At 39.0% G+C, this 13,011-nt stretch overlaps 1 protein-coding gene across 2 annotated transcripts in view; it reads right to left on the bottom strand.

Annotated features, from left to right (window-relative positions):
• The window catches only part of LOC310723345 (glucosylceramide transporter ABCA12-like), a 62,459-nt gene extending 49,947 nt beyond the window's left edge, over positions 1 to 12,512 (bottom strand). The window contains exons 1-8 of one of the 2 annotated variants that reach the window (XM_083536197.1): positions 12,368 to 12,512; positions 11,391 to 11,567; positions 10,733 to 10,926; positions 6,675 to 9,029; positions 6,249 to 6,352; positions 4,461 to 4,567; positions 487 to 695; positions 326 to 402 (exon numbers count right to left, since the gene is read on the bottom strand). In XM_083536197.1, the coding sequence (XP_083392323.1) occupies positions 326 to 402; positions 487 to 695; positions 4,461 to 4,567; positions 6,249 to 6,352; positions 6,675 to 9,029; positions 10,733 to 10,926; positions 11,391 to 11,561 (3,217 nt within the window). In that variant the 5' untranslated portion in view covers positions 11,562 to 11,567; positions 12,368 to 12,512. The remainder of the gene's footprint in view (positions 1 to 325; positions 403 to 486; positions 696 to 4,460; positions 4,568 to 6,248; positions 6,353 to 6,674; positions 9,030 to 10,732; positions 10,927 to 11,390; positions 11,568 to 12,367) is intronic. The other variant, XM_083536198.1, reaches the window with a different exon arrangement.
• Between the last annotated feature and the right edge of the window lie 499 nt (positions 12,513 to 13,011).

Below are 13,011 nucleotides of genomic sequence, written 5' to 3'. Positions count from 1 at the left end.
TGCACATTTTGAAATATGAAATGTTTTGACAGGACATTAAAATCCAAAAAATAAAACTTAATGTACATTGCAATGAGGGCAACATTTTAGTCATGTAAAAGAGACATGACAGGAGCTAAGTCTGGATTTCAAACTTAAAACCTTGTGATCCAAAAATCTTAAATTGTGAGCTACAGATGGACCTCTTTTGGTTTTCACAATCAGGGATATTATTTCATTTACATTTACATTTGCGGCATTTAGCATTTAGAATGCAAGCTACAAGGATAAATATGGAGTAATCAAAGCAGATGATTTTTGAGAATCAGGATGTTAGGCATCTCACTTAGGGTGGTCTGGTTGGCCTTCAAGCTCGGCAAAGCACTGATGTCGATCCCGAGCAGGTTGGAAAGGATGGTGGTCCTACAAGGAACCAAGTAAGAAATTAATATATGCATTCTGCTATGATCATGAGCAAGAAGAAATGTTTTTGGGTGTGGTTTATACCAGTCCACTTTGAGGTCATATGTGTTGGGGTCTCCAATTATTTTCTGGTAGAGAAGATCATACAAGCCGGTGGTCTGGTTTACCAGGTTAAATGCGAGTACATGAAGAGCCTGGATGCTGGGTAGAGCCGTGTGACACAGCAAGCCAGGGCTGAGGGACAGAGCTTGGCTAAACAGCTGAACAGACTCGAGGTTTTCCATAAGGCATACCTACAACACAAACAAAACGATCAACATCAGCATCATCATTACCATCACCACTCTGAACACACCGGCACTTTGTAGACACACATTAAACCTTTTACAACCTGAATAAGCTGCATTCTGTGACACGTTTGGTAGGTATTGTTAGCTTTCAGCACTACTCTTTATTCCTGATATTGTTCCTCAATACAGATTATCATTTACTGCTTATGGAACCGTGAGACCAACCAGTTCCTGATTTTCCAAGCTGATCATTTTCCTCTGATCTTCATGACTTCATGACTATTTATTTTTTACTTAATTAAAGAGCAGTAGGAAGAGAAAACGCATGAAGAGGAGTATTTTTATTAATAATTTCATTAATATCGCACCACTCGTATTTTTTTAGGAGTGTCCCAATCGCGATTTTTATTATTATTAGTAGGGGGAGGGAGAAGAGAAGGATGAAGAGGAGGAGGAGTTGTACAACCCCATTTCGAAAAATTTTGGGATACTAGCTTAAATGTAAATAAAAATTGAATGCAATGATCTGCACATCTCATAAACCTATGTTTTATTCACAACAGAACATAGAAAACATATCACATGTTTAAACTTGTTTAACTTTTTTTATTTGATTTAAATGTAATGGCAGTTAAATTTGGTACAGGGCCATGTTTACTTCTGTGAAGCATCACGTCTTCTGTCCATATACATCTGGGAACTGAGGAAACCAGTTGCTGAAGTTTTGGGGGAGGAATGTTGTCCCATATGTGTCTGATACAGGATTCTAGCTGCTCAACAGTTCTGGGTGTCCTTTGTTGTGTTTTTCGTTTCATAGTGCAAAAATGTTTTCATATGGTTAAAGGCAAGTTCAGCACCTCTACTAGTTAGGCAATTGTTAAAGATGCAGCATTGTCTTGTTCAAGTATGCAATATTATTTCTGAATCAAAGCTTTTGTTGCTCTCAAAAATGTATATACCATTCAGCATTGATTGAGCCTTTCCGAATTGTGCAAGCTGCCCATTCCACAGGCACTAATGCACTCCTATACCATGCAGCTTTTATGGACTGAGAATTGATAAAAAAAAAAATAATTAAATAAATAAAAAGCCAGCTGGTCCCTCTCCTCTTTAGCCCGGAGGACGTGGTGTTTATGGTTTCAAAAAATAAATAAAAAAATTAAATTTGTCTGATGACAGAACAGTTTTCCACTTCAGTACATTTTAAATGAGCTTCGGCCCAGAGCAAATGATGGCCCTTTTTCTTTGCTTGATAGCAAACTGTGTTCACAGACAATGATTCCTTTAGGTGTTAATGGCCACCTGAGGGCCCAAAGATCACAGACATCCAAAGTTGATTTTTGTCCTTGTCCCTTGTGCACAGAGAATTTTCCAGATTTTTTGAAATTTTTGATGATACTGTGAACTGTAAATGATGAGCTATATAACTGCTTTGCAATTTTAATGGTTCGCAATTTGTAGACACAGTCTCACAGATTCGTGAAGCTCTGCAGAGCTTTATTTCTGAGAGACTCTGCTTCTCTATATTACACTATTTCTACCCAATTATCTTACTGACCTGTTGTTAATTAACCTCATTAATAGCAAAATTTAACTTACTTTCCCAAACTTTTTTTTTTTGCCTTTTTTGAGACGTGTTGCAACCATTAAATTCAAAATAATTTTTTTTTTCTTAAAATGGCTTAACATTTCCTCAGTTTAAACATTTAATATGGTTTTTTTTTTGTTGTTTTTTTTTGTTGTTCAGATTTATGAGATTTGCAAATCATTGCATTCTGTTTTTATTTCAATTTTAACCATTGATCCAACTTTTTTTGGAATTTGGGTTGTAGTATAATTCATCATTTTTGAGCTGAAATTAAAATGACCAATACAGAAACTGTTTGTCCAGTCTATTCCCGAGAGAAAAACACGTAAAGAGGAAAAACAATTCTGTTGAGAATCAGCAATGCTCTGACACTCTAAACGCAGCCGGTACTTTCACCCAAGCAGCAAATCGGCAGGTCTCGGAAGGTGGAGGGAGTAAACATGTGAGTATTAATTACTGGGATGGTTTTTAAAGACCCCCCTGAGGTAGGATGATCACTGTAGTTGTTTTTTATTGCTTTCACTTTTTCTCTGTATGTACAGAACATCACTTACCACACACACATACACACATGCACAGCCTCAAATAAATCCTATAGAAACGTAGAGGGAATGGTTTAACAGTAAACAAAGACTAAAAGTGTAATATTGGTGCGCAACTCAAACTCCATCACTGACAAGCTAGCAAAGCAACGCTGATTTCATTCTGCGCTCGCATTTTGGGGCCACGGGGACAGGCTGAGCCGCACCGTGTGATTCCCCCCCCACACGGTTTTACACACCTGCTTCAGCATGGATAATTACATGCTGAATTTAATCAGGCGAGTCAGAACAGGGAAAGCAGCAATGCGTTAACCACAGAGGCCTCGTGAGATAAAAAAGATACAAGAAGCGCTGAGGTGAAACTGTCACATGCAAAAAAACAAAACAAAGACAAAATGAATTAAATGACAAGTGAGACCTAATCCCCTGAAGTGTCTGTATTGCAATGGCTGGAACAACATGCAACCACCCACAGGTGCCAAAGAAATTCAGTATACAGAATTGTTATTGGATTTATAATTGCTCTATGATGTTTCTTTTAAATGGACAGACTATGAATTAATGAACAGTGGTCAAAGTTTTGTGGGCACCTGATTATTAGATCAATCCTACTGATAGCAACGACTATTTTGCGCACACACATTTTATAATGGGAATATCGATATGGACCCAATCTACCTCAATCTACCTCTGTATATAGGAGAATGGTATCAAAAGGTTTCGTGTGGCAGGAACACTGGGAGCACTGTATTGCCGTGCAAGGGGACAATTTTAAAGGTGATAGCGTGTAGATAAATAAAATACTTTTTTGTAAACAGAACAAGTCTTGAAACTTTTTGATTACACCTTGTACAATACCTCTAAACACTGTTTATGCACACATACATTATCAGTGGTGGGCCAGCAAGGCCTTTTCTGCTGGCCAAAACTCAACTAACTGACTAACTGACTGAAATCTAAATTTCTGACATACGTTTGAATATATTTTTGTCCACGAATATGTATAAAGTTTGTTCGAATAGTCCATTATCTTCATTCCATCACATCACGTGTTGCTGGGCTCAAAGGGCACCATAAGCCCTTCTCAATGAACACTGGGACTCCCTGTAGCTTACAATCTATTTTAAAGACCATTGCGTAAACCGGGGCTATCTAGCAGGCATTTTATTACCTCAGCATTTTCACGCTCTTCGTTTGAATGGTCAGGGGGGACACTAGTCCGAACTCACAAACCGCATCCTGTTGGACTGTAATTAATATAAAACGTTTGCGACAAGGTATAATATTACATTGCAACATTTATGTGTCCATCAGTGAACAGTTGATAACCTGAACAATGATGGAACTGTAATAAATAGAGATTTGATGTCCCCCAGATGAGGATGGGTTCCCAACTAACTGGTTCCTCTCAAGTTTCCTTCCTCAAAACATCTTAGAGATTTTTTTGCCAGTGTCACCATTAGCTCCCTCATTAGGGATAAACTTATAGGGACTAATTTATGACGACTAATTTATAACAGTATTCGAACAATTGGTGTAAAGCTGAAGTGTCCATTGTCAAATGCGCAATACAAATAAAATTTAATTGAACTTCATAAGTTCCCCTCAAACTTCGCACTGATTTATGCCAGTTCTGACCTTTATCTGCATTTCATTCAGTAGAGCTCCGAAGCTGTCGTTCGTCCAGCTGGTTGAGAAAAGTTCAGACACTGTGTTTATTGTCTGGAGCAGGATATTCAGATTTTCTTTGGAGACAGAGAGTGAAAAAAAGAAGAAAAATACTCAGTGCTGATAGAAAACAAATCCTAACAGAAATCATTACTACACTCCTATTTCGAGTTTCACTACATCTACAAAACCTTCAGGGGTGACAAAAATAATCAGAGATAAGGACGTGACTAATGCTAATGCCCCAATGCTAATTTCTCATGAATATGTAGTGATGGACAGTGAGTATTGTTTTCTTTACTATATTGGCAAAAGTACTGGGACACCTGACTTTTCTACCCATATTTGGTTCTTACCCAAATTGTAGCTACAATTTTGGAGGCACACAACAGTATAAGACGTTTTCAGCTGCAGAAATGGTAGCACAGTGGATAAGACGTTGAACGTCTGATCAAAAGGTCTTGGGTTTAAATCCTAGGACCACCAAGCTTCCACTTATGGCTCCTTGACATTTAATTGCTCAGGGAGGAATTGGAATGCTGACTGCACTGTAGGTCTCCTCATCTTATCTACATCAATAAGTGGAGATGGTGGCTCAGTGGTTAAGGCGATGAACTTTGAAACAGAAGGTCATGAGTTTAAATCCCAGCACCACTGCTTTGTTGTAAATCGCTCTGGATAAATATGTTATAAATGCAGAGGTGGAAAGTAACAAATTACTTTTTCTCGAGTTACTGCAATTGAGTAGTTTTTTTGTGTACTTCTACTTTTAAAAGTAGTTTTTAAACTCTGTAATTGTACTTTTACTTTAGTATGTTTTGTTTGAAGTACACTAGAATCCCCCACCCCATCTCCATTGTACAATTTAAATGTGTTTAAATTTTGCGACCAGTAACTTTACTTGTACTTAAGTAAAATATTATTGAATTTACAGTACTTTAACTTATAAAGAATATTTTATTACTGTTTCCACCTCTGCATGAATGTAAATGTACCTGACTTTATGAACACTCTTGCAGCTGAATGAGCCCACACATTTCTATTTGTACACTCCAAAATCTAGTGGAACATCTTCCAAGAAGATATAAAACTATTCCCAGAATGATTTGTGAAATGGAATGTTTAAAAAGAAGCACCTACTGAACTTCTCAAGTGTCCACAAACTTTTTTCTATATAGTGTATATACAGTATGTGAAGTAAACAACTTTTATTAAATTAGAAAGAAATGAAATCCTTAAAGACTGCAGATTTATGAATTTAATGAAATTTAACAAGGATGTCAAGGATTGTTTGGCCTCCTCGCTTATTACAGTGTATTCTCAAATGTTGGCTTCAAGCCTATTATAAAATTATACACACACTGTGTATATTATATATATATATATATATATAATATACACAGTGTGTGTATAATTTTATAATAGGCTTGAAGCCAACATTTGATATATATATATATATGGATTAGAGAAAAGTGTGAAACGGAGATTTAGTCTACAGAGAAATCAGTGAGGCTTTTACACGTGGCCCCCGTGTTGATCGTGTTTTATGAGCTAAGCAAATTAGAATTATGCTGGGAAATGGTGTAGAGAAACAGAATGAAATGTAAATGAGAAAATTTGCCTTGGACCATTACAGGGTAATATAAAATCTGCTAAATAAGCTTGCGTGCCTGAGTTATAGCTAGCTTAATAATGTGTTTTCAGAACACACACACAAAAAAAGTGTAATTTCTGTAAGAAAGGAAAGTAAATCGATACCTGGAGGCTCGTTGGCCAAACTTTCGAAGATCGTTCTGTTGAATGGACCGAACTGAAGGTCAGCAGGAAGGAGGTTGGAGATGGATAAAAACGCTGTTTGCAATCTGAAAGAATGAAACGTGTTATTAACCCACCAAGGCTGATTTGATTTTTACTATAGACCCAATTACAGTGTTGCACGTGCAGCTCTTTGTGCATAATACGCTCTAAAAATGTGTCAAGCCATGATTGATTATGCCGATTTAGCTCCCTGAACCTGAAAGAGTTCTCGTTTCAGGCGTGGATTTGAACATCTAAGCATTTGCTCAGGGTTAAATGCCAGCCAGGCAAAAGAAATTAAAGGATATTAATAAACCTGAGATATTCTCCTCTGCTTTATAACCAGCACCAATGGCTTCAAATAAATGAAAGATAAAAAGGACTCACGTCTGAGCCCAGTTGGTGTCGTTGGTTTCCATGAGAGACCCAAGGTTCATCTCAAAGGCCCCCAGGATTGCAGTAGCCAGATCTTTCTCTGAGCTGCTGTTGGCCACGGTGAGCAAGTTCTGAATGGTGTTCAGGATCTCGTCGGTCACGTTCGCACTCTGAGTTCGAGGGTCTTGACCTGACGACAGAACCTGTAGCAGCTTCTTGACAGTATTTTCCAGGTCACTCGTAATGGCACTGGAGGTCTCCATGTTGTTGTTCGGAATCAGCCCCAGAAGGTGTTGGACAGAGAGGGAAATCATATCCACTCCACCCGCAATGTCCTTTGTGGTTATTGTGTGGTTCAGCGTCAAGGCCATTGTCTCCATAAAGTTAAAAACGCCATTCAGGTATTTTTGTTCATTCGCAGGTAGTTCTAAAGACAGTGTAGATATGATTTCTCGTAGAGAGTTGAGCACATTTGGAAGCTGGATAGAAAAATTACCCATTAGACCCTCACTGAGACTAGCGAGGACCTCATTTGAGACAGTCGACAGGACAGAATATATTCCCATGGACACGGAATCTTCAGTGAGGTTAAGGTGTTTTAGAATAAACATGGACACATTTTGGTAGATTCGATCGAAAGCAGGTTGGATTTGGGTTGTATCAGAGACATCCGAAAGAGCAAAAATGAGAGCCGAAGTGAGAGGATGGAGGTCGTTTTGAACTTGCGCCGGGAGACTTGACGTCATGTGGGTCAAGATCGTTCTTCGGTCCAAATCATTAACGAAGGTATAATTCAAAGTGGAAAGATTGAACAAGATTTCAGCCGACAAGGCACTGTTTAGAACAAAAGGGTATGCGATCTCCTCAATGGATAAACTGTTTGAAAGTGTGGCCATTCCAGAAAGGGCAAAGGTGAGACCCAGTGAATCAGCGAGCTCGTGACTGGACATCACCACTTGCTCTAGATCTGTTGGATTCGACTCGAGCAAGGCGAGAGCTTTCATGATCCTTGCTGAAATGTTGAAATATACCATTTCCTCAAAAGGTACATAGGATGCAATGAGATCAGAAGTTTGGTTGATCACCATCATGTATGATCCAAAGTCAATCTGTGCATCAGACATTAAGGCTACAGAGCTGATTATGTTTTGAAGGATGGATTGGTTCATCGGTATCTGCTGCAAATTGTGTGACATAATCTTGTTGATGGCTGTGAGGATTTCACTGCCATTACCTTGGTGTGCCATGGTATAAGATGCTGCAGATGTGAATTGTTTAGCCATCTGCTCAACCCTCTGAGCTATATTCAAAGATGACTCCTGGGAGAGCATCTTTACAACTCCTACAAATCCACCCAAGCTTTCCGCCAGCTGTATATCACTGGGACTCCAGGCTTGACTGATAGTCTGCGTGAACATCTCAACAAATGTTTGGCCATTGCTTGGATCAGTCAAGTAGGTCAGTGTATTGAGGATTGTATCGATAGTTTGGTCTTCGACCGGACTTCCGTAGTTGTTCCTGGATACACCCTTGAGAAAGATACCCAGATCTGGGTTTGCAAAGACAACATGCATGGTCTCCAAAATTTCTTCTGAGCTAAGTGGGATAGAAAGAATCTGAGATAAGTTGCGGTAGTTGATCTCCAGGAGGTCGAGAAAGTCATCCACTGGTTCTCTGGTCAGATTTTGCATTGGTCTCCTGCCAGTTTGGGTTGCTCTCATGAGATCCCTTAGATTGTCCCCCAGAGCAAGTTGCATTTGGATTGGCTTGAGGTAGCTGTTGATGGGTGTGAAGAGGTTGGTGGTGCTAGTGATATGCTGCAGTGCATGCAAAGCATTGCTGGCAAGCCCGACAAAGAGGTCAAAGGGGCACGATAGAGGGTATGAAGCTGGCACAAATGTTGTTAGCATATCATACAACTTCGTGAGCATCTCTATGCCGAAAAACACTCCAGTGTCCTCAGTAGAGTTATACCAGTTGACCAGTTCACTCACCGCACTCAAGATGTCACTTGTGTTCTCTACATATAGCAGTTGCCCTATCAGGTCATACATTATGGACCAGTTTCCAAACAGTCTCATATCGATGATTTTACTTATCACCTCCTTCATGAGCAGGTCGTTGGACAAGTTATTAGGCATGACGAATATGTCACTACTCAGAAACCCATCTATTTGCTCATTACTGAAATTCATAGTCGTGAGCACCACATCCAGGGCTTGAATGACCATCTCAGGGATCGCTGTTACATTCTGACTCCCCAGGGTGTAATTGATGACTTTGTGCACCGCTAGGACATATGGATCCCAGCCTTTGTTATTCAGTTGCAGTGTCGCACTCTCCAAAGCCATTTGAACAACGGAAAGACTGGTCAAGGAAAAGAGAACAAAAAGAAACATTTAGTGAAGGCTTCACATCAAATGAGGATCTGTTTAAATGCTAAAAATATTGCAATGGGGAATAAAAAGCCATGTTTTTTTTTTATAAGCAGAACAAACATATTTTAAGCATGAACAGATGAAGTATTGAAAGATATCACGCAGTATGGTGGGTTAAGGCGCTGGGTTACTGATCAGACGGTCGGGGGGTTCGAGCCCCACATACAGTCTATGTCTATAGCACCCACTATATTATATTGTAACTTAATAGCTGCTGCTATAGAGAGCTACAGTTCTCTTTTTTTGCACATTGTACTGTATAACATTATACACAATGTAGACATAATGGCACTATTTTGTGTATTATAAGAATTACATTTAACAATTATAATTTCTTGAATATGCATATGATGAGTCAGTATTTCTCACATCGGTCTGAAAAATCACTCACGGCTTTCAAACCCAATCATCGTCCCTGTTTCATGATATAACTGGCAAGGAAATTATCACTGATTCACTCACTCACATTCTATTGGGACACCTGACATTTCCAGCCATAATTGGTTCTTCACCAAACTCTTACCACAAAGTCAGAGGCACAAAATTGTATAGGACGTGGAAGAAGGAAACTTTCCCTTGACCTTCCTTTGACCCAAACCTGTTCCAGCATTACAGTGCCCCCTGGAGCACGAGCATATGAGCTCCATTGGTAGGAGTGGAAGATCTCAGTACACTACTTATAAGGACCACCACACATTTAAGGTACACTATGCACACAATTAGAATTGGAATAATGTATTTATAGAAAACCCTTGACTCGTGGATTTTTCATATGGTCATCATGTTTATCGCACAATACTTCTGCAGTCTGACGTGATCGATTCGCCAGGATGCCCGCAATGCGATCGTTATCATCCCTAAGTTTATTATCGGTTTGTGTACGGAAAGCGAAATCAATACAAATGCAATGCGACGCAGATAACACGCAAAGAAATATATAAATAAAAATAAATAAATAAACACAGATCTCTTTATCTGCTCAGGTCAGTTGTGAGGCGAGGAATCGAATGTAATTATCCCCTGCCGCCAACTGTCTCACGATCCCAAATGTGTATTTGCTTTAAAATCTGGGGTGGATAATTTTACATTTGGAATAATATATATGTGCATGATGGCGTTTTCTCTATGATGGCACCATATACATTTAATGGGCATACACTTTCAAGTTAAGTAGCATTGAGTTTTAAATTTACACTTTATGAACAAAAGTTTGTGGACACCATACTATAAGATGGGTATGCACTTCTTTATGAACATCCCATTCCATATTTAGTTTTCATTTCCTGTTGTTCTGGGAAGATAGCAGGAGATATATATGCTCATGCTCCAGGTGTATTGTCATGCTGGAACAGGTTTGGGTCTCCTAGTTCGAGTGAAGGCAAAATCTCATGCCACCACATCCAGAGATATTTGATACATTTCTATACTTTTGACAGTTTAGGGCATCGTATTTTGGCTCTTAAGGTTGTGAGTTCTAATCCTAGCCACACCAAGCTGCCATACCTGGGCCCCTGAGCTAAGCCCTTACCCCCAAACTTGCTCAGTTGTATGAATGAGATAAACGCAAGTCGCTCTGGATACCGGCATCTGCCAAATAACGTAAATGTAGACACTGTTTCATGATTTGATCACCTCTGCAGCTGGGACAGGAGTCCGCTCCAGTCCGATTGATTCCCCAGTGTCGAGAGAGAGAGGTTAAGGTGCTCCACCAGGCCTTGTGTTAGATGTTGGACGGTTAGAGATTCATTAAGAGAGTCGGAGTAAAGCGCCTCCAGAGATCCGACAATCTCTGCAACTGTAGCATTCACCCACTGAGGATCCATAACCTGTGTATAACATGTACACCAATTATAACCCAAAATAGAGGTTAAGAATAATAGAGTCAAAACGTGTATACAGTGCAACCTAGTGGCCAGATTCTGTTATTACACCAATACGATTGTGAAAGGACAATAATTTTTTCAAAACACACACACACACACACACACACACACACACACACACACACACACACACACACACACACACACATATTGATGGGCTGAAAAAGACACCACTGATAAACAAATAAAATTTTTTGACTTATTTATTTCCCAGTTTGAAGTCAATTCAATATTTATGAGCTGATTCTAATAAAGTGTCGTTTCCATGGTAACAGCACATTCACAGTAACTTTCAATTTAAGACTAAATATAAACGAATTGTAAAAAGTAAGGACATTAGAGTATATTTATTAAAGGAGTCTCCAGTGTCGGAGGCAGAGGTAAAAAAATTTCTTTCAAAGTCTTACTGTGACATTGTGGGCCGCTGGTTGATAAGTGGAGGTGTAGTAAATGTTAAGGAGGGGAAGGAGATGATCGGTACACCAGACTGTAAAGACACTGCTGTTCATCCCCACTGTGTCAGTGACCTCCTCCCAAAGATTCCCCACTGCACTGCAGTTTAGCATTTCACTGCTCATAGGAACCTGCAGGGGTCAGCAAATCATCATCATTATCATCTTTATCATCATAATCATTATCATTATCATAATCATCATTGTTATAATCATCATCATTGTCATTATTGTCGTCATTGTTACATGTCCATCATCACCATCGTCCTCGCCAACACCATCACCATCATCATCATCATCATCATCATCACTGTCATTGTTACCACCATCACCATTATAATTATCACCATCACCATCATTATCACAATCATCACCATCACCATCATTATCACTTCTCATGCCAAACTACCTCTGTGGAGTCGTACTGTATTTACATCAAGTATTATATTAATATGTTATTGCATTTTTTCTGGTTTCTATAGTAACGGCTCATTCACAAGTATCACTAATATTTTTTTTGTTTTTATTGAGCGACATATGAACGGCATATATGCCACTGATATATATATATATATATATATATATATATATATATATATATATATATATATATATATATATATATATATATATATATATATATATATGTATATATCAGTGGCATATATGCCGTTCATATGCCATTGGAGTGAATTATTTTTTTTTTTACATCGTGGACAGTCACTTACTGTATAACTGATGCCGAAAGGTAACTAAAGTTCATGTTTAAAATTCTTTAGAGAGGTGTATGCCATGTGAAAGCTTTGTATCAATGGCTTACGTGTCAATGGAAGGAAAAAAAATAGTTTTCAGCCTTCTGCTTATACACATACACAAAAATACACATAAAAAAGACAAAGCTCCTGTGAATGAGAAAGGAATGCGTCTCAAACCTGTAGCGTGGCTTTCACAGTGGACTGGAAAGCCTGCAGCAGTGTGTCTGAGACAAGAGAAACATTGCCAGAGTCCACAAAAGTGAGAACATCTGACAAAACTTCTGAGAGGCTGTAGAAGAGCTCTAAAAGGAGAAAAGACACTATTTATCTCTCTGCTGTTTCACAATGTTCCAAAGTTCCTTAGCCGTCATTTTTCAACAACGTGTAGTGTGTGAAAAAAGTCTTTTGTGTTTCTTGAGATAAAATGCATGTTCCATTTGCTTCTTTGCAACAAATTAGGTTAAAGGTAAAACCACACAAGAATTGGACTGTGAATTAGAAGAGAAAAAGGAGGAGAAGGAGAACTCGAGAGAAGATGTGATCAGACTGCCCTCACCCCCACACTCACACATTGAGGTGGAAGCTTAATGGTTTGTGGGTCGTTTTTGTGCAGGGAAAGTTGGAGACTTATTCTGGAGAATGAAAGGAACCAACATGGCAACCATTCCATACTTCAGCACCATGCAGTTCCATCTGGACCACGGCTCATTGGAACAGACTTCACCGTACAACAAGACGATGAGCCGAAGTGTATGTCTGAGTTCTGTAAGTGTTATTTAGAGAGTAGACAGACGTCTGAGTGATATCTCTCATGGAACGAC

This window comes from Silurus aristotelis (assembly GCF_946808225.1).
Source record: "Silurus aristotelis genome assembly, chromosome: 3".
In the NCBI taxonomy this organism is placed as follows: domain Eukaryota; kingdom Metazoa; phylum Chordata; class Actinopteri; order Siluriformes; family Siluridae; genus Silurus; species Silurus aristotelis.
This window is presented reverse-complemented; position numbering and strand designations above follow the sequence as displayed.